The sequence below is a fragment of the Magnolia sinica genome, chromosome 2 (assembly GCF_029962835.1).
Source record: "Magnolia sinica isolate HGM2019 chromosome 2, MsV1, whole genome shotgun sequence".
NCBI lineage: Eukaryota > Viridiplantae > Streptophyta > Magnoliopsida > Magnoliales > Magnoliaceae > Magnolia > Magnolia sinica.
In genome coordinates this window covers 73272766-73295385 of record NC_080574.1, presented here as the reverse complement: position 1 = coordinate 73295385, position 22620 = coordinate 73272766, and the positions used below count along the sequence as shown (strand labels likewise).

The 22620-nt window shown below is 40.1% G+C and overlaps 1 protein-coding gene across 1 annotated transcript in view; it reads left to right on the top strand.

Moving 5' to 3' along the window:
* The first annotated feature begins 336 nt into the window (after nt 1-336).
* The window catches only part of LOC131237194 (uncharacterized), an 82994-nt gene continuing 60710 nt past the window's right edge, over nt 337-22620 (top strand). The window contains exons 1-4 of the mRNA XM_058234863.1: nt 337-527; nt 14628-14657; nt 19458-19556; nt 19967-20081. Coding sequence (XP_058090846.1) covers nt 405-527; nt 14628-14657; nt 19458-19556; nt 19967-20081 — 367 coding nt within the window. The 5' untranslated portion in view covers nt 337-404. The remainder of the gene's footprint in view (nt 528-14627; nt 14658-19457; nt 19557-19966; nt 20082-22620) is intronic.

Genomic DNA, 22620 nt, shown 5'->3' with positions numbered 1-22620 from the left:
AACCTGTTCATAAGGTCGCATAGACCCACCTTTATGAAGAGAAGACTAATTATCAGCTTGAACCAAAACTTCTGCAACCCTGTGAAGTTTTCAACGGTAGGCATTCAATCCCTGCTTCCTGTCGTGTGGTCCATTTGAGCTTCAATCTGCCTCCCTTTCAGGCTCGTCACCTAAAATGATACGTCAAAATGGATGGTCGGCGTGGATAAAACACATACATCGTGGTGGTCCCCCCCAGAGCCCATAACAGGACTCGTGTTTTGCTAGGTCCTGGTGGGGTTGTTTGCCCGATCCGCGCCCCACATCAGCGTAACGCAGGAGCCAAATAAAAAAAATAAATAAAAGAAAAACGAAAAGAAAAGAAAAGAAAAGAAAAAGGTACTTGGATTTGAGGAGGGAGGGAGATGCAAGCAGCGGAATGGAAGAGCCTGTTAATACTGAGAAATTCTGTCACCCAATCTTCCCATTTTTCTTTGTTTCATTCCACGTCCGTTTCACTCGCAAAATGGAAGAACAAATGGACCTCGGTCAGTTTATTCTTTCTTTCTCTCTCTATTCTTGTTTCCTTCTCGTTCTTTTCCCTCTCTAATATGATGGTTTCTCATATTTCAGCCCCAAATTGTTGAATGGATGTGTTGTATGTTATGTTCTTAGCGTTTGTTTCAAGGTTCGTTTGGATGCATCGATGGGATCACATAGCTTAGCATTCACATTGAGGAACTGGGCTTCAATTAGCAATTTGAATGTAACTGCAATTGGAGGGGTACTTCTTCCTTATGAATATGAGGAGAAGAAAGAGGGATGGGACCTATAAATACTCAGTTAGGGTAGCATTTGGTTGCACCAAATATCATGAAATTTCATTGTATTTAATGATTAATCAGACTTAATTTGGTGCAAAGTTTCATGCTATTCCATGAAATCTTGTGCAACGAAATATACCCCGTAGTGACAAAATCTTGTTCTCAGCAATTTCTCAGGATACTATTGGGAAAATCTTGCCAAAAATAAAAATATTTATTTTAAATTATTAATTAAATTAAAATATAAATATATTTACATAACTTAAATTTTTTTTTTAGTACTATTTTTAGAGTTAATATTGCCATGTTATCATGATACAAACCCTATGTTCTAAATCAGCTGAGATTTTCAAAATCTCGCAATAATATCGTCTGATGTATTTCTCGTGATATTTTCAAAATCTTGGCGATTTTTGTCACACTGACCAATCCTTAGTTATGAAGTATTCGAGGTCTTCTTCACACATTGTACAGATGTATGAGATTTGGACCTTTCATTTGTTGGGTCCTACTTGTGTATGGGTTGTACCCCAAATATCACAAATGTCCAGTGATCCTAGCCACTAAGTGGAAGGCCCTTGAAAGTTATAAATGTGCGGCTAGGGAAAAGTGCAACCAATGGTTGGCTTGTGATGAGCAAGTTTCTCCCAGTCAATGGATAGGATCATCTGGCTGGTGTGGTTTTTAGCATACGGCCTATCCATGATCTGGCACAATAGATGAAATATCCGCATCTTGCACATGCTGCCTCATGCATTAAACTAAGTGTAGCAAATCAATTCCCCAATGCATCAAAACAAAACCTTAAGAATCCCTTGTTTGTTGCCTTTATTTTTCTAATAAATAACAGTTCTTAGAAATTGAGAAAAAAAAGTAAAATATAATGAGAAACAAAAAATACGAGAGAGAGGAGCGCTGACAAAATGACAAGTGACCATCGTGTCACTCCAATTTTACAAAAGGTTTAGGCCCCGGGCCTACAGTGGGGCCAAATGCATTCTGAATTTTTGGGGTCCTCCTGAATAGTTCAAAATACAGGCCAAAGTTGATTCTGGGCTAACCTGCTGACAAATCTAGTTTTGGGGGATAAATTTCAAACACTACATTTATGATTCTTTGAAGGTTATAGTTGCTGATTTGAAGATTGTGGTTGCTAATTTGAAGATTTTCTAAAGATTTTGGGGATAATTTTCTAGATCTACTTTTAGTTTTTTTAGGACATAACAATTTGGCCAAATATTTGTAGATAGAGCTGTTGATATTAGGCATCTTATCTTAAATTCATTAAATTGATTTGAAATCAATTAAAAGGTGGACAATCCTTATTAAAAGTGCTTAGGGATTCAAGAATGGGTCTTTTGGTGTCTACAAAAGGGCTTTTCTAGGATGTAGAAGGTGCTGCATATTTTCCGAGTTTTGTGGAGTTTTTTACTTTTAACTAATGAAGGTTTTAGTTTTAGTAAGTTGTTTATCTTCTCTACTCAAGTACTCTTTTGTGTCGTGTTCTTCGTCTTAATTCAATAACTTGATTGCATTAAAATACTTCTGATGTCTGAACATATATATATATATATATATATATATATATATATATATATATATATATATATATATATATAAACACAACCATCTATCTAGCAATTGAAAGTTGAAATTAGATATGATTTCATGAAACCATGTTTTATTAAATAGTTCCTTAGATGTATTTTATTGTAGAGAAAATCATTTATGATAGGGCCGTATTTTAACCATATCTGCCACCCCCCATTGCACTATATGCGGGTGAAGTGTCCATTTTCAAAAGGAAAAAAACAGGCAATATTGGTTGATATAGCTAATACAGGTCATAAGGGGTCCACTTCAAAAAAAAATTTCCAACTTTTCCCTTTGTTTTTACTTCTTCCTTCATTTCAACCATGAGGAAGCTTTAAAACTCAATTTATACCAGATCTAGGCTTATTTTGGAGTTTAGAACACAAGATTTGAGTGATATTTTTGACGAATTGAAGTGCAATGAACCATTTTGAAAAAAGGGAAATTTGAAAAAAGGGAAATTATCGTTAAAAAAAAACTTTTTTTGAAAATTTCATCATCGTTTTGTTGTGATAATATATTAAATAATGCATGGTTGTGTTTGATTAGGGCCTATTTTGTTGACTTCTGGCAGTTCAAGTCGAAGACACCATTCTTATCAAAGAATGGTATGATATACCATTGATTACATGTTAAAATCATAAAAGAGATAGATTTTGGCATTTTACATTTTTTTCCTAGTTTCTTGATATTTGTTCAAAAATTTTTAGGCCTAGAAAAATTCACCTACTACGGGTCCGATATGGCTTGCATCATATTATTTTTGGGCCTTGTTGATGTTGCCATTCAAAACTTTAAGGATTGATCACTAGCAATCAACGACACCAAAACTCATCGTGATGTACTATCTTTTCCACTAACATATGTGATACGACTAGTGTAGGACATTTGTACCATGAAGATGGTAGGCCCCCCCTTTGAAGATTGTCATTCTTGGAAGTGAGGCCATCTTCTTACTAGTTGGTCACACCTGTATGCTGATATGGATCATTAGTTATCCATTAATTCCAAAACTGTGGCCAATGTAATGATTAGACAGTCTTAATTTTTGTGTTAGGTGATCTGCAAGGTTGATCCTATCATTTTCATGGTATGGACATAAGTGGTCATGTTGGCAAGAGAGATGGTATGAACTGCAACTTGTGGTGCCATTGCTATTTGGCAAGGTTTTGAATATCAATTTCGGGTAGCCTCATACTGCTTTCATCTCATCTATCATGATTTTTTTTTTATTTTAAATTTTTTAAATTTTTTATTGAGATTTTTTGGGAGCTACTTCTTTAGGTTTCTAAGGCCACGAGTTGAAACATCGACGAAAATCATCTTTCGAGTGCCTTGAAAATTTGATTGGTGTCCCATAAGAGGCTAGTAGGGGTTGAAAGGGGAGACATTTGTATTTGTATGCGGAATTATTTGATTACATCTTTTTAGATTAGTTGTTGAAAGCTTAGCAGAATAACCCAAATCATGGAGTGAGAGACTAGAAAAGAAGAAGATAAAATTCCTTAAATTAATGAATTTGCTATATGCATTAGGAAAGAGGTGTTGAGCTTTAAAGGCAATAATGTAACCCACAAGCAATCAAATATGGGGTTTGTAGGATGGAATGGTTGGTGCAAATACATGCCTTTCTAATCGACCATGCAATTAATTTTTGGTGGTCATTGATCAAACGGTTAGGGTTGTTCGTATGGTGATTCTTTTGAAGATATGGACCATCCAAGGCGGTGCACATGATGGTCAATCCAAAGTAAGGGTGGCAATGGGCTGGGCGGCTTGCCTAGCCTGCCTTTGGGCCAAGCTTGGACCTTTTTGTTGGACCTGTGGGTGGGGCTTGTGCCTAACATGTAAGGTCCAATCTTTCGAGCTAGCCCAGGCTGGGGCTTTTGATTATTTTAGTCTAGCTCAGCCTGACTTCTACTGTATATGCATAGCACAAGTAGCTTTTTTCTCCCCTCACACTTTCATTTCTAGAAGATATAGGAAGGGATTTGGACCAAACCTAAGGGCGAAGTGCTCTGTAGGAGCATTTTCACCATTTTAAAATGTTGATGTGAGTAGTGTGCACCTTCAGTTCATGTAGCCTGCTTTATTTTTGGGAGTTATTAAATGCTTCGCCAATGTATGGCACTTGAAATGTAGATACTGAGAATTTTTACTTGTGGCATAATTAAACTTGAATTAAAATGGTCTTCACCGTAGGTTTGCTCCCTATAGGTGTGAGTTTGATTCCCCTCATTCGCTTTACCCGATACACGTGGTTGTGGGTGATTGCATGTATCCACAGGGATTAGTCTTACTTCAAAAAAGAGGTGGGGACACCTAGTGTCTTAAAAAAAAAAAGAAAAAAAAAACTGGTTAAATTTTGTAGCTCACTCTCTGATGTGGATATCGGACCATTCAAAGTATATCAATGCATGAGGTGTGTGTTACCCATGTCAGTGTGGTTAGAAGACGGTACGGGTCAGGTCTTTAGAGGTTGAAGACCTTACACGTGTTCGTGACGTGTGTAAGTTGCTTGGAAAAGATATTTGGACTATTAGATTGCGAGGATGGTGTGATCGGATGGTTGGATCGTCGTGCCCACTTTCATTGTGCTATCATCGGGGCCCATTGGGCATCTTGGATTTGAGTTTATTTTATGATTATTTGAGTTTTGAGACAGTGTGCGCACAAATTTTTGTGCGAATTTCTTTTTTGTTTTGAAACTTTTTTTAGTAGGTCTATTTTGGTCATTTAATGTAATTCCGAATTTATAAGGGTGTTTTGTCATAAACTTCAAAGGTAATGTTATGTTATGTTTATGAAAAAGAGAGCTTTTGCTTCTTCAAGGCCGGACGATTCTGTCTTCGACTTCTAGTGATTGGAAGATGGCGTGAGGCCCAGGGAAGTAATTTCCTATCTTCTCCTTCTTTCTACTTCTTTCTTTTCTCAAGGTATTTTCTTCTTTAAACCTTTTTTCTTTCTTTTCTTCTAAATTCTCTACATTTAGAAGCCGATCCCTTTTCTTTTCAACCCAAATCTTTAGATCTTCGAAGATCTTGATCCCCCCCCCCCCCCCACACACACATATTGATCTTCTTCAAATCCTATCACCCAATGCCATAGATTTGAACTATAATCAAAGAACCATCCTTTTTTATTAAATTTCCAGATTTTCCAATCCAGAAAATTCCTATTTCCTTGATTAGAAAAACCACTTGGATCATTAGACGGATCCATTGTGAGACGAAAGTCCTATCTTTCGCCGGATCCGACTAAATTCAGATTTTAAGATTCAATACAACATGTTTGTGATGGATGGCCGTGATTTTTGTTGAATTTTCCTTAGTTCCTTCTTGTTTTATGATGTATAATGCTGAATTTTTTATTGTTAATGATTACATAAATCCGTCCTTTTTAAATTCCACATTTATTTAGGGTTGGATTAGGCCGTTCTACGCCAATTTTTGGTATTAAAGCCTAGGATCTTGCATTGGGTTGTCTTAGATCGAGTTATCAAGGGTCTAGATTTTTATTTTTCTAGGATTTCATGCATAGCATATAGATCAAGATCTGAAATTTTTAGATTTGCATCATATTTAGAGTCTAGATCTGAAAATTTCAGATTGGCATGATACTACGAGTCTAGATCTGAAAATTTCCACATTTGCATCATTCTAGAGGTTAGGATCATCGGTATCCATAGTCTTGTGTCAAAACAGTCCCCTAGAGTCGTGTTTTAGGAAACCTAAGTTGAGTCTTATAGTGTATGCCCACTCGGACTGGTAAAGGGTTTGGTGTACACCGGATCTTGAACATGGAGCAATTGACTGAGATGATGAACTCGATCAACCAACGTTTGGCTGCCATTGAGGCGCATTCTAGGAACACGAATACCCGTATGGATCAAATAGAAGCGTCCCTAAGAGAAATCTCCGACATTGGAGTGGATGATCTGTCTCAAGTAGGGGGAGTAGTTGCTGAATGGGTAGGAAATCGTGGTAGAGGTCGTGAAGCATGGGGCTAAGGGATAGGCCGTGGAGGGGCGCGAAATCTACAGCCCGCAATCGAGTATTAAGACCGTTATGATGTCGATGAGAGGATTTTAAAGAGTGTCAAAGTAGAGGCTCCTAGTTTTAATGAGCGCCTTGACCCTTAGGTATTCCTTGATTGGTTAGCGAACATGAATCATTATTTTGAATGGTATGAGATGTCTGAGAACTGACAAGTGCGGTTTGCGAAGATGAAGCATGTGGGTCAAACTAAATTGTTTTGGACAAATGCTGAGTGTAGGATCGAGAGATCAGGAGGTGTTCCTGTTATGCATTGGGTAGAGATAAATGAGGTAATAATGGAAAAATATCTTCTTCTCTCTTACCGTCAAAAGCTCCTAGATCAGTGGCAAGCATTACGCCAATGATCTATGTTGGTTGCAAATTATATCGCAAAATTTAAGGAGTACATGATGCGGCATGATATTCAGGAGGATCCCTTAGTGACGCTGGCGCGTTTCAAGGTGGGTCTTTGCATGGATCTGCAACTTGAGCTTATGACCCGTGCAGTGGGTGACGTGGATTAGACATACCAAGTTGTACAGGAGTTGGAGCATTACCTAAAGTCTCCTGTCACGAGACGCTTTGAGTTTCGAGACTCTGATATTAGATCTGGTTTTTAGGGAACCAAACCTAACGTTGGAGGTCAGCCTAGGGCGTAGGCTAGTGCACCACCTAAGCCTAAGCATGATTAGGGCAAATGTGTCCTTAGTGCCAATCTTGGCAGACTGGCAGTGGTAGTCACTTAAGATGTTATGAGTGCGGAGGTACGATTTATTTCACATACTAGTGCACAGAAAAGAATCGCGGGAAAGCCTTAGTAATAGGCAAGTCAAATGAAAACGCGGATGATGCGGGTGATTATGAAGCTGAGGAATATCACCCAAAGATAGGTGCTAGTAATTATGAAGAAGAAGAACCAGCGGTTGCACCACTAACCGTAGTTAGATGTGCTTTAGTGCAGGCCAAGGAGAGTGATGATTGGCGCAAAAGCACAATTTTCTACACGTTTATCGAGTGGCGATAAAAATTGCAAAGTCATCGTGTATAGTGGTAGTTGCACTAACGTGGTCTCAACTAGCATAGTCACTCATTTGGGTTTGAAGCCCGTCCCACACCCTCAACCCTACGAGGTTTCTTGGGTTGACATGTTTTCTATGCTCGTGTCTTAGCAGTGTTTAGTCCCCCGTCTAGATCGATTCATATAAAGACATGTTGTGGCATGATGTTTTGCCTATGAATGTAGGCCACATCATTCTAGGGAGGCCGTGATTATTCAATAGAGATGTCACGATTTTTGGTCGCTCGAATGTGTGCACATTCATGCATGAGGGCAAGAAAATCAAGATTAATTTGTTGCCACCCAAGAGCCCCACGAACAAGGATAGGGATGTGAAAATGAGTGAGTCAAGGAAAGAAGAGAGGAAATCCAATCCGATGTCTCTGCATATCATAAATGCAAAAGAGTTTGAGAAAGAGACTGATGAGGATTTGACGGTGTACGCCCTAATGGCTAGAGAAGTTACACCCGAGGTTCATGTAGAGCTACCCCCTGAGGTGACCTCGGTTCTATAGGAGTACAGTGATGTATTCCTTAAGGATTTACCGGATGAGCTTCCACTTATGCAGGACATCCAACATGCCGTTGATCTCGTCCCAGGGTCTATTTTACTGAACCTTTCTCATTACAGGATGAACCTTGCAGAGCATGCATAGTTGAAGAGGCAGGTAGATGAGCTCCTGCGAAAGGGTTTCATCCAGGAGAGCATGAGTCCGTGCACCGTTCCAGCACTATTAATGCCTAAGAAAGATGGTACGTGGATGTGTGCGGACGGTAGGGCCATTAATAAGATCACGGTCAAATATCGATTTTCGATACCGAGGCTCGATGATATGTTAGACATGATGGCCAGGTCCACCATTTTTTCCAAGATAGACCTCAAGAGTAGGTATCACCATATACGCATATGCCTAGGAGATTAGTGGAAGACAACTTTTAAAACGAAGGATGGGTTGTACAAGTGGTTGGTCATGCCTCTGGCTTGACTAATGCACCCAGTACTTTTATGTGTGATGACTCATGTTTTGAGACCCTTCATGGGGAAGTTCTTAGTGGTTTATTTTGATGATATGCTCATATATAGTACCGCTAAAGAGCTACATCTCGACCATTTGAGGCAAGTCTGTAGTGTACTTAGGGTGGAGAGGTTATATGCGAATCTTAAGAAATGTTCATTCGTGTCTAATAGGGTTGTCTTCTTAGGGTTTATAGTGTCGTCTGTAGGGATGCGAGTAGATCTAGAAAAAGTCTAGGCCATAGTTGACTGGTCTGAACTGCAGAACATACATGATGTGAGAAGCTTTCATGGCTTAGTCACATTTATCGTCGGTTCATTTGACGATTTGGCACTATTATGGCTCTTATTACTGATTTCATTAAAAAAGGCGGAGTTCATATGGTCTAAGGCTGTAGTTATGGCGTTTAAAGATATTAAGGGCAAGACAGTAGAGGCTCCCGTTATGCGTCTTCTAGATTTTTCTAAAGTCTTTGAAGTAGCGCGTGATGCTTCAGGTGTAGGTGTAAGAGTATTAAGCAAAGTGGGTCATCCCGTTGCCTATTTTAGTGAGAAACTGAATTAGGCAAAACAAAGGTATTCCACCTATGACAAAGAAATTTCTTCGGTAGTGCAGTCGTTACATCATTGGCGTCAGTATCTTCTACCACAAGAATTTTTCTTGTTTTTTGATCACGATGCTTTGAGGTATTTAAATTCTCAAAAGAAGCTCAACCCAAGGCATGCCAAGTGGGTAGCGCTTCTTCAGGAATATTCATTTTTCCTGAAACATAAAGCTGGGATTGAGAACAAACTAGCCAATGCCCTTAGTAGGAGAGTGACATTGCTCAACTCCTTGAGTGTAGAAGTTGTCGGGTTTGAGCAATTGAAAGATGAGTATCCCATGTGTCCAGATTTTGGGGGAACATACGTCACTCTTAGGTGACCAGTATAGTTCGGGTGAGTTTGTGCTCATAGATGGCTTCCTTTTTAAAGGAGACTGATTTTGTATTCCCCGCACATGCCTCTGGGATTTCCCTGTTTGGGTGCTTCATGCTAGAGGTATAGCTGACCATTTTGGTTGAGATAAGACCATCACCCTAGTAGATGATAAATTTTATTGTACAAGTCTCAAGCGAGACAACCAAAATTTTAGGGCAATGTCGAACATGTCAACTGGCAAAATAGAAGAAGTAAAATACTAGATTGTACACGCCATTGCTAATGCCACATGCACCGTGACAAGACATTAGTATGGATTTTGTGCTTGGGCTTCCCAAGACAATTAAAAAGTCCGATTCCATTTTTGTGGTTGTGGACCGTTTTTCCAAAATGGCCCACTTTCTCCTGTGTTCAAAAACTTAAGAGGCGTCTAACATAGTCAAGATTTTCTTTGAGGGGTGGTTTAATTACATGGTTTGCCTAAGACCATAGTGTCTGACAGGGATGTCCGGTTTGCTAGTTATTTTTAGAAGACATTATGGCATATGATGGGCACGAGACTCCGGTTCTCGTTTGCCTACCATCCTCAAATTGATGGCAAATTGAGGTTGTGAATCAGTCTCGAAATTTTACTACGATATTTAGTGGGTGAACACATTAAAACTTGGGACTTAATCTTGCCTGTTGTCGAGTTTGCATATAACAGTTCAACTAATAGGTCTACGGGTATGAGTCCATTCGAGATTGTTAGCAGTTACAAACCTAGACTGCCCATAGATTTATTACCTGTGTCAGTCACCCATAGGCCCTCAGAGTCAGCCGATGCATTTTCCCATCATATTCATGAGTTGCATGCGGAAATTAGGAGATAAATGCTAGTAATGAACAATACAAAATTTCAGCTGACTTACTTCGTAGAATTCAAAAATTTAATGAGGGTGATCATGTAGGGCGTCTCTATCTCGTATAGGCCCCCCAAGTACTTGAAGCTGAAAAAAGGCGTATGCTATGATCAATCGTCATTCTAAGACAGGCATATAGATGATGTGTATGAGCATATGAATGAGGAATATCCATTACACTAAGCATATTGTCAATGCGACTTATTGGGCTAAGTACATATCATGTTATCAAACATAACATATGATAATTGGCCTTAATAGCCTAACATATAGAGAGTGGGACCTGATTAGTGGGCCCCGCCCCTCTAGCAATGTAAGGGTCTACGTGGCCTGGTCCACTTGATACTAAAATCGGCCACACACTTGGGCCTATGCACATAACATGAACTTGTAAAATAGATGATCGATGAGGATATAATATAGACATCAAGGTGGAACCTACTTGGGATGGATTAAACATTCACATGCACCATGGTGGGGTCCACATTAGGACCCACAGACAAGTTGGGTGGCAACAAATGTAATGGGCTTGTGGAAGTTTTCAATGGTAGGCACTCAATTCCCACTATTTCTTTTGGTGCGGCCAACTTGAGGGTCTGATCGGCCTCATCTATGGGCTCATGACCTAAATTGATATGGAAAAACATATGGACAATATGGATAAAATAGATACATCATGGTGGGTCCTGCTGTCAGATTGGCAGCGTGGATAAAATACAGACGTTACGGTGGGAGTCCCTGTGACCATTCGGGACCAAGTTGATATCTGGGTATTCCCTTTTATAGGTTTTGTGTGACCTTATGAACAGTTTAGATGGGAAATAAACATTATGGATGGGCCATGGGAAGGTTTCAATGGTGGATACCATTGCCCCATCATTTTCCTGAGGTATGGCCCACCTGAGATCTGGATCGCCCTCATTTTTGGGTCCTAGCCCTAAAATGAGCTGGAGAAACAGATGGACGACATGGATGAAACAGATACATCAAGGTGGGCCCTGCTGGACGGCATGCGCAAGCATGCTGCCTACAATGGGTCCACTTGTGTGGCCCCTAAAAGCTTTGGATCAAGTTCATAGTTGTGTTTTCCTTTCATCTTAGCCACAACTAGCGAGGGTATAAGTCACGTGTGGCCTGTGCCATCGTTACATGGCATACAAACAACATGGTGGGCCATAAAAAGGTTGCAACAGTGGGTATCATTGTCCCCACTGTCTCAAGTGGTGTGGCCCACGTAAGATTTGGATTTGTCTCATTTTTTTTGGGCCCAGGCCCTAAAATAAGCCGGAGAGTAGATGGATGGTGTGTTGTTCAAGCAACGCCCCTGGGAGGCCTAATGGAGGATGCCTGCCTCCACCGTTCCTAATGGTGCGGTCCACCTGAGATCTGGATCTCCCTCATTTTTGGGGCCTTTCCCTAAAACAATTTGGTGAAGACGATGGACAATGTGGATGAAACAAATGCACCAAGGTGGGCCCCACGAGTGGCCCACCTCTTGGCTGCATAAAGGGGGCAATGCCCTTGGCCCACTTTTTCCTATGGTGCGGTCCACCTGAGATCTGAATCTGGTTGATTTTTGGGGCCATGGCCTAAAATGATATGGTGAAGCAGATGGACGGTGTGGATTAAACCCATACATCATGGTGGTGGGACCCCTCTCCTTGCCCAAAGAGGGCTCCTGCGACCCTCAAGTCACTGGGCAGTAACGGCCATGCACGTAAGATTTTTTTTTTTTAGAAGTTTTTCTTCTCTCTCTTTTTGTTTTTTGTTTTCTATTGAATGAGGCGCACACTGGGGTGATTCGCTCCATGCATCTTGTGGGCCAGCTTGTCGTGGACCCAAAGAGTCTAGCCTTGGACAGGTTCCACTACACACATACACACACTCATAGTGGGCCTTAGAAAGTTTCAAAAGTGGGTGCCATCATCACGACTATTTTCTATGGTATGGCCCACCCGAGATTTGGATCTAGCTGATATTTGGGCCCTAGCCCTAAAATGATATGGCAAAATAGATAGGAGGTGTGGATGACACATATACATCATGGTAGGCCCCTAGAGTTGGGCCCCCGTGCACCCACCAAGTCTAGTGTCCTTGGATGTTGGTGACTTCCAGCATTCCAGATGCTAGACGTGCAATTTTTTATTTATTTATTATTATTTATTATTATTATTTTAAAATCTTGCCTAGGTGGGGTCTGCTTTGGACAATCCAGTCCATCCATCATTTTTTCTTCATCCAAATCTAAGTGATCTAATCAACATGTTGAATGGCAAATAAATATCATAGTGGGCCACACAAGGTGGTCCACGCTGTGATAGAGACAACGTACCCCACTTGTGGGCCCCACAATGGTCCACAACATTAAAGGAAAAAAAGAGAAGGGAAAAGGGAAGGAGGGAAGGAAGGAAGAGATCGGCCATTGGATGGGCCCCCGCCACTATGGGGTCCTCCATGCACAATTAACACATAAACAAGGTGGATCCCACCCTCGTGGGCCCATGGAAATGAAAGCAAGCAAGGAAAAAGGGAGAGTTTGTCCTCCCTTACCCTCACAATGATGTTAAAGGGCCGGATCGGGCCGGATCATCGATCGGATGGCTTGGATTGACCTAGCTCCTCCTAGACTCCTCTAACCCTCAAAATTCCCTTTAAGCTCTCTCTTAAATGCTCTCTCTAATCTCCCTTGTAAACACCCTCTCTTTTCTCTTTAATCTCCATCAAATCTCTCTAATTTCTTCTCTTTTGTCTCTAATTTCTCTCAATTTTCTCTAATCTTTTTCTTTCTTCCTCTCTAATCTCTTTTCTCTCTTTTGCTTATCACTCTCACTTGCTAGGAAAGTTTTTTGGCAATGAGAGGGATTTGGGAGCTTTGTGGTAGAACTTTTTGGATAAAGAGGGAAGTATGAAAAGATGGAGGGGTAGAATAGGGAGAGGGAAAGAGAGAGAGGGGAGTGGCTTAACATGGGCAAGGCCAAGGGTATGGGTGAGTGATGGGAGGCATGAGCTTATTTGACTAATGGGGAGAGAGATGGATGTGATTGATGAGTTGATTGATTGATTGATGTATTGATTGGACTACCTCGGGATTTGTGCAAGTAAGGCTTGTGCCATGCGTGCATTGTGTGGCCCACCTCGGATTGTGCCAAAAACCGCAACTTCTAATCTGGGTGTTGCAATGGGGCATGCCGCGCGACATTGGAATCGCAGTGCCCGTGCGGTCGCGAAGGTACAAGTCTCGGGTCATTGCGGTACTGAAATAGGGTTATGATTGAAACTCGTTGATTTGGTCTGCGTGGAACATGCCGGCACTGGAAACGAAGTGTACGGTCGGTCTCACAGGGTTACGGGTCTTATATATCTTATGAATTCTAAAGCTGAAGTTTTCTATATCATTAAAATATTTTAATAAAATGGTGTCCACCCAATTTGATGCAAAAATTAAAGTATTGCTCTCTGAGAATGGCAGGCAGTATGTTTCATCAAATCAAATTTCAAACCTACATGCTGGATGGAGATATTAAATCACAAACAACCCGTTCAAGTATTCCCCAACAAAATAGGGTAGCCGAGAGACTGTCGTGCTTGCCGCAAGACCGTCACTGCCATGGATGTTGTCTATGTGCTCAAGTGCCAGGGCCATACCCTCTACTACGGCTTAGCAGCTGATCTGTTCCGTTTGTGTGTGAAATCTGTTTTGGATTTTTGGATCTGACAGTGGTGATGTAAAGATCCTTATGGGCCATGTTTTTTGGTCCTTTTGGATGTTGTTTTGAAAATCACTTGAATGGATGAATGAAATCTACTTTTTGATGAAAAAATCAAAATCTTTTGGGTCTAGAGATGCCTTCACTGTAACATACTTGATAAGTCGCATGACTACATATCATCACTCTACAATTTCCATTCTTTTTCTTGTCTTATTCTGTCACCCCCTCCAAATTTATTGATGATTAATCTTTTTTTTTTTTGTATCCATTTTTTCTTTCATGTCTGATGTCTATTCCTCGAGATATATCATGATGCCTGATACTCGGTCATCCAGCCACCAGTTATTGCACCTGATACTTACGGTTCCTACTTTTATAAGGTTGTGATTAAGAGATTTGTATCAATTCTTCCATATGCTTATATCCAATGATTTACTGTTTTGTCATTTGGGCAGTCACTATCATTTAGCTTTTATATGGTTGCGGCCTATTCAAGGCCCAGTTTCCCCGTTAAATCATGTCTTTTCTTTGCCATTACATGGTCATACTTAATTGCGTGAAGACTAACGTAATGTGAATGCATTTGCAGTATGTAGAAAGAGGTCAGCAACCATCTAAGGTATGACAAACTTGCACCTCTTGATTACTCCAGATTGATGTAGCTAGACAAATCACTAGTTAGATGCAACTTGGAACTTATTTTTAGAGTAAAACACATGTATACATGCCTGCACATTTTCATGCGGATGTATGTAAATTTGTAAAATCTGTTTGGGTGGATCCATATAAAATGGATCATGGCCACTATGTCTGATGGCATGAGAAAGCTTGTTCCAGTAAGTCGTTTATCAAAATAAAGCTGCTTCTATCTGGTCAGTAATGTATGGTAGAAAACATATAATGAGATAACTATTACAAGATATATATATATATATATATATATATATATATATATATATATATATATATATATATATATATATATACATACATACATACATACATACATACATACACACACACACACACACACACAAGATGCTGTACTCACATGCTTGAATCAGGTTACTGATAAGCTGAAATCATATTGAGGTGTTACGTAGAATAATCCATTCTTCTATAAAGCATGATGTTGATGAAGGATGTTTAGCTTGGGAGGAAGTTTTAAACTTCTTACCTTATTTTCTAATGTTATACTTTATTTGGTTGTTGTCAGGGTAGACAGCAATTTGAGAGAGAAGAAAGCATACTAGGGGTGGACTTCCAACCATAGAGAAGGTTTATGATAACGTTGATTGGGCATTTCTCGAGTATATGTTGAGAAGATTGGGTTGTGGTAACATGTGGATCTTGTGGATGCGTCATTGTTATTCCTTAGCATGTCCTCCTGAGTATATGATGAGAAGATTGGGATGTGGTAACATGAGGATCCTGTGGATGAGTCATTGTTATTCCTCGGCATGTCTTGAGTATATGTTGAGAGATTGGGATGTCATAACATGTAGATCCTGTGGATGCGTCATTGTTATTCCTCAGCATGTTTCTCAGTTCTAGTCAATGGATCTCCAAAAGGATTCTTTAAGGCTTCCAGAGGATGCCGTAGTGGTAGCAGAAGCATTGAGTAAAATACTAGCAAAGGGACAAGAGTTGGGTCTTATAGCAGGGTTTAAAGGCTCACAAGCTGGCGAAAGAATTTCCCATTTACAATTTGCAGATGACACAATTCTCTTTTGCGAGGCGGATTCAACAATGACTAATAATCTAAATATTGGGATGCTATAAAGAGGTATTAGGTTTAAAATTTGATGTGAAGAAAAGTGAGATGCTAGGCACAAGTATGCGCAAAGAGGAGGTACAAATTTATGGAGATATTTGGTTGTATGGTTGGGGCTTTTCCATCATCCCATTTGGGGTTGCCGTTGTGCATTGGAAAACCAGCAAATCATTTGTGGAGCACGGTGATAGAAAGATTTGAATGGGTGCTTTCTAAGTGGAAGGGTTAACATTTGTCGCTAGTAGGCAAGATCACACTCATTAAGGCGGCACTCTCCAATCTTCCCATTTATTTCATGTCTCTCTATAAATGTCCGAAGTCAGCCCTGGCTAGACTAGAGAAATTGAGGCTTGACTTTCTTTGGCAAGGGGTGGAGGAGAAGCACAAATTCCATTTACTCAAGTGGGAAGAGGTTTATAAACCATATTCAAAGGGAAGTGCAGGCGTTAGAGTGTTGGAAGACATGAATTTCATTCTCGAGTCTATACATTCATGTGCTAATAAAGCGCTATCCAATATCTGTCTGTTAGCTGGAAATGCTCCTTGATTTTCCGAAACGATCGAAGGAAGCACTAATCTGAATCCAGAAGCAAGGATCTTGGGGAGGATCTTGTAAGGGCTTCCTATTAAGGACAGAAATCTGTAAGAGTCTATGCTCCTTATTGGGGATCCTCGTTTTCACTCAGTGTATCCCTAACCATAGGGCCCATTGTAATGTATTTGCCTTATATCCATATCATCCATCCATTTTCAAAGCTCATTTTAGGGCATAATCCTAAAAATGAAGCAGATCCAAATCTTAGATGGACCATAATACAGTTAACAGTGTGAATTGACCGTTTACCGTCGAAAAATTCTTAGGGGCCATTGAAGTTTTCAATCAAGCTTATAGTTGTTTTTTTTCCCTTCATCCAGGTCTGTGTGACCTTATGAATAGGTTGGATCTCAAATAAACATCATGATGGGCCCTAGGAAGGTTTCAACGGTAGTCGTCACTATCCCCACCGTTTTCTGTGGTGAGATCCACTTGAGCTTTGGATGGGCGTCATTCTTTGCCTCATAACTTAGAATGATCTCTCCAAATGGATGGACAGTGTGGATACAACACATACATTGTAGTGGGGCCCACAGTTAGGGTCCCACCCACATTGTTGTTCAACGTTGGTTGGGCACGGGATGCAGATTTCTTGTGAAAAGCCTTTAGTAGGAAGTTCCTGCACTGGGATGCTAGGTGGGGCCCACAGTAATGTTTGTGATAAATCCACAATCCATCTGTTTTGGGAGTTCATTTTAGGACATGCGACTAAAAATGAAGTGGATCCAAAACTCAAGTGGGCCTCATGAGAGGAAACAATGGGGATTCAGTGACCACCGTTTGAAACATTAATATGGCCACAAAGTTTCATATCAGGCTAAGTTTTTGGTGTTTTCACTTCATTAGAGTAGGAATGGCCTTATAAACGGTTTGGATGGCATATAAACATCAAGGTAGATCCCAGGTAGGTTTCAACGGTAGGAAACTCTTTCCTTGATTTTTCCTCTTGTCCGACCCACTTGAGTGTTGGATCCACTTCATTTTTTGTTGCATGTCCTAAAATGAGCTCACAAAATGGATGGACAGTTTGGATTTCTCACAAACATCACGGCGAACCCCATCTAGCATCCCAGCGCAAGAACTTCTTGCTTTCGTAGGAAATCCAAGTCCACCAGAACAACGCAACTTGGGTAAGACCCTGGAACCAACGATATGGGTGAGGCCCTGACTGTAGGGCCCACCTCGATAGGTGTATTATACATCCATGTTGTCCATATATTTTTCCATATTATTTTAGGATATAATCCAAAAAATGAAGCCGATAAAAGTTTCAAGTAGACCACACCACTGGAAAAAGTGATAAATGAACTTCCACCATTAAAAGCTTCCTAGCGTCCACAATAATGTTTATTGAACATCCAACCTATTGATAAGGTCATACAGATCTGGATGGAAAGGAAAAGAAATATCAGCTTGATTTAAAACTTTTGTGACCCATAAAAGGTTTTCAATTTCCTATGGTGTGCTCCACCATTAAAAACTTCCTAAGGCCCACTGTTTCTTGTGCTGTGGCCCACCTGAGTATTGGATTTACTTCATTTTTGGCCCCATGTCCTAAAATGAGTTGGCAAGAAGGATGGATAGTGTAGATGTACCATGTACACATTGAGGTGTGGCCCACTTAATAATAATTTTGTCTAATGGTCTTATTTTAACAATTAAGTGTCCACTAATCAGATGTTAGAAATTTTTTGCCCTATTAATAATAATTGTGTTTTCATACATGTCTTGATACGTTTATAAATATAATGCATTTTATTTTAATATAGTTGATTTGGTTCAATCAGACAACGCATGGCTTAGGACCCTATACAAAGGAAACCTATAATGTGCACTTTTTTTTAACGACCCTAATGTGAAAATGCCCCTGCATTAATCACGCCCGGTGAGGAGTCTCGAACACGAGACCTCCCGCTCTGATTCTAATTTGATGCAGCCATGCATGACAATTAACCACTTGCTCTAAAAGCTCTAACTGATAGAGAGTGGCAAATCAATCTCTTTATCTCATAGCCTAGGCCCCACATCCCATGGGTTTGGATGTCGACTGAACCCTCCTTGTGGGCCCCACTTCACATGGGCCGCCTCACACGAGCCGCCCACCCCAAGTGTGTCCCTGCATCCCGCAGGCTATCCCACTCGAGCCCGGTGTGAAAATGCCCTTGCATTAATATATCTTTGTACTATGTTGACATATGGAAAATCCTCAGCAGTTGCATTTAAAGTTAAATTAATCCTACTCTTTGTAACTCAATCAATGCATGTGGCCAAAGGATGTGCGCTTGTAAACTAGAACATAGCATATTTGTACAAATGCAACTGAAAAGAAAACTACCACAAACATCATCACTACAAATATCTGACTTTTATTTTTTATTTTTTATTTTTATTGTAACATATGAACACAGAATCATGCGTTAAAGCTTAAAAGAGTGATAAATGATCGAAATAGTTACCAAAATCGTGCATATTCCAAGATAGTGACCAGATAATCAGAGAATGTGTATGTGCTACCTCTTTGTTGTGTTGTGCTATTCATGCTAGGAACGGAACCTCTATAGTATTATAACTGGGAACAGTCTTGAAAATTGCTGATCAGAAAGCTGCTTGAACTTCAATTGGAATGATGTAACACTGAATTGATTTATTCTACCTGCCCAGTTGACGCTGGTTTGGATTTTATGCTGGTTTTCTCTTCTTTCTTTTCTCTACAGTTTTGATTTGTGTTGGTTGTAACTGAGTACCATGATACACCCAGACACAGCATCAGTATACACGTAAAAAATTGAAGTATCAAAATGAGACATTATGGACTTGTCCCCTATTTTGAATTATCTGGGTATCATTGGCTGATACTACTCTGCCCACAACTGAAAAGAGCTATTCTATACCATATGTGATTTGTGTGATGTATAAAATCTATTAGTTAGGTAGATACAGTATGAATCTGATCTTAGGATAGTTACGCAATAGCATATTGTACTCTCATATAGAGCAATTATTACTTCAGTTTTTCAAGCGAGTCTAACACATCAAAACATTGAAATCAGAATCACATCAGATATGCAACGCGCCAGAAGCGGGCAGATTCAAGAAAAGCTCTGAAAGATCTCCTCTTCAACAGCACCTCCTCCAAGCTGTCATTTCAGGTATATCTTCTGTAGGCCTGGCAATGGGAAGGCCTTGGGCCTGGATTTTGAACTGGTTGGGCTGGGCTTACCAGGCCAGGTCTATTCAAAATACTGATTTTGCCGGGCCCAGATCCGTTGCCAACCCTAACTTTCTTCAGTAGGCTATTGAAAAATCCTGATACTACATCAGATTGCTGGTTGTTGGTATCACATGTTCGTGCATTTCTTCTCTATTTTATTATCCTTTTCTGGCCCCGTCGTAGATGATATCTTTATCTGGTACATCGGGAATTTACATAAATAGCTAGTGACTTGAGGGTTACTAACTATACAAAGATTTTCCTAGTTCACTAAGAGCGTATTTGTCAATCTACTGTCCTTACATCTGAGTATTGTGCCATTTGTGACATATTGCATATGCTATCTAGGATGAAGATATGACATGGACTGCTGATGAACCAATCAGCAGAAATGCAGAAGGAAAGCAGCCACGGGCAAAAAAATCAGCCAGGAACTCCAAGTCTCGCAACAACGGAAACAAACGTGAGTTTCTTTACATCAAAATTTTGCAAGTATCACCCTGAGAAAATTAACTATACTATTTTCTCTACCAGGGTGCTTTGAATTGGACTACATGGTTCCTGAACAAATAAGATGTTAGAGACTGAAAGATAGTTTTACTGGTCTTGACTATTAACCAGAACCATATCTTGTGTTATATCTTTTCCCATTTTAGTGAGTGGATTGAAGTATTGTGTGAGGTTCTATTACCTATCTTGTAGATGTTGTGTTCAAGCTAAATATATGAAAGTGAAGTTTATTTTATTTTATTTTATATTTTTCAAGTTGATATTGATAACTTGCAGAAATAGAACTTGAGAATTTCCATTGTGGTCATCCACTACATCTTTCTGGTTACTTAGGGGGTGTTTGGATTGTAAGTTACTGTACATAGGCTACTTATACCTCAAGTAGCTTATCTTGGTTTCTTCTAATTCAGCAAATAAATATGTTTGGTAAACAACATACTTATCTGCCAAAAAGTAGAAAAGTATGTTTGGTTTCCAATGTCACATAAGTACTTAACCCTCAATTTTGTTTGGTCCACCCTTAATATCCACCATCAATCATGTGGGCCATCCTTTGATGTGGACCGTTCATTATGTTGGGCTCACCTTGGCCCTGTCTTCAATGTGAACCGTCCATCGCGTGGGGCCAACCTTCAATGTGGACCATCCACCTTGCGAGGCCCATCTTTGATGCGGGCCATCCATCATGTGGGGCCCACCTTTTATTTGGATCCTCCAGCATGCGGGGCCCAACTTCGAAGTGGGTTGTCCATTACGCGGGGCCCGCCTTGGAGTGGGTCATTCGTCATTAGGAGCCGACCTTCAATGTGAACTGTCCTCTTGTGGGGCCCATTTTAATATGGATCATCCATCATGTAAGGCCGACCTTCAATATCCACTACCCATCACATGGAACCCACCTTTGATGTGGATTGTCCATTGAGTGGGGCTCGGCTTGGATGGGGGCCATTCATCATTAGGCGTCGACCTTTGATGTGGACCATCTATTATGTGGGCCCACGTTATTATGACTCATCCATCATGTACTACCTACCTTTGTTGTGGACCGTCCATTGTGTGGGTCCCACCTTCAATGTGGACCGTCCATCATGTGGTGCCTCCTTTGATATGGATCATCCATCACATGGAGAGATGAGAGGGGGAGGGAAAAATAGAAAAGTAAAAAGTAAAATAAAACAAAATAAATGAAACTTGTGGGGATAAGTTACTTTTACAATGCAACTTACCAAACTAAGTTAAGAAAGTAACTTACTAACATAAATTAAAAAAAGTTAACTTATTGGACAAGTCCTTAGTGACCAAGGTGACAAATATAGGGTGGTCCTGATAATAATTATCGTTATTCACTAAGAAAAGAAGGAAAGCCGTATTATTACATTCAACAACTAAACACTTCAACAATACTCCCTTTGAAGTTGGTGCATGAATATTGTGTACTGGGATTCTTCCAAGAGCCTTAGTGAATATGAAGTAAATTATGTTTGGAGCCATGTTGTATGGGACAAATGTGGCAATCAAGGATCATTGGATGAGTGGCAAGACGGGGAAGGATAAAATTAGAAATGAATGCATTCATAGGAACTTAGGAGTAACACCAATAACAAGCTAAGGGGAAGTAGACAGATGGTTTGGCCATGTGCAATGGAATCAAAAAATGCTCTGATTGGGAGTGAGTTGGTTCAAGTTTGAAGGCTCTAAAAGGTCAAGGGGAAGACCAAAAAGGATGTGGGTGGAGGTTGTAAAGAAAAGATTTGATGACCTATGGTTTAACTGGGGAGATGCCCTTGATAGAGTGGGATGGCGGAACGTGATGCATGTAGCCCATTCAGTTGGGATAATGCATTGATGATGATGATGTTCAGGACAGTGTTTTATATAGTGTCACTGTGTAGCATAGCGTAACCTACACACTACGTAATGTACATCAATACCTTATTTTCACTGTAGCATGCACTACACGCTATATTGTGTGTACCTTATGTAGCATACGCTACACCATACTCCTGTTTTACATTTTAAAAAAAGTTTTATAAGGCTGGACTTTTATGTTAGTTCAGCTACGGATTTTAAAATGGTGGTGGCTCATCCTCCTCACACATGGCAATGATGTAGAGCTATCTAGACCATCCAAATAGTGGGTCCTATTGTCGATGGAGAATATCTCTACATGTACCCCTATTAGATAATCTTAGCCATCTATACAAGGGTGTCCATGTGTACTGTTGAAGACTTCCTAAGTATTTTAAATGGTGAAAACTCACATCACATGATACAAAAGTTTAAAACTAATGGGTTTTGATAGAGGTTTCAAAAGCCTTTCTCTCGAAACCCTAATACTTGACTGCAAGCACCCCTCCAACCCCCAATGTACATCTTTTATTCTCTCAATCAATAGAAATGTTGGACACCAAAATTTAGGGTATTGATCGGCTTTGTGAGAAAATCCTACAGCTGAAGTTTCATGGGCATTGGAGCCCAAACAAAGGATAAGT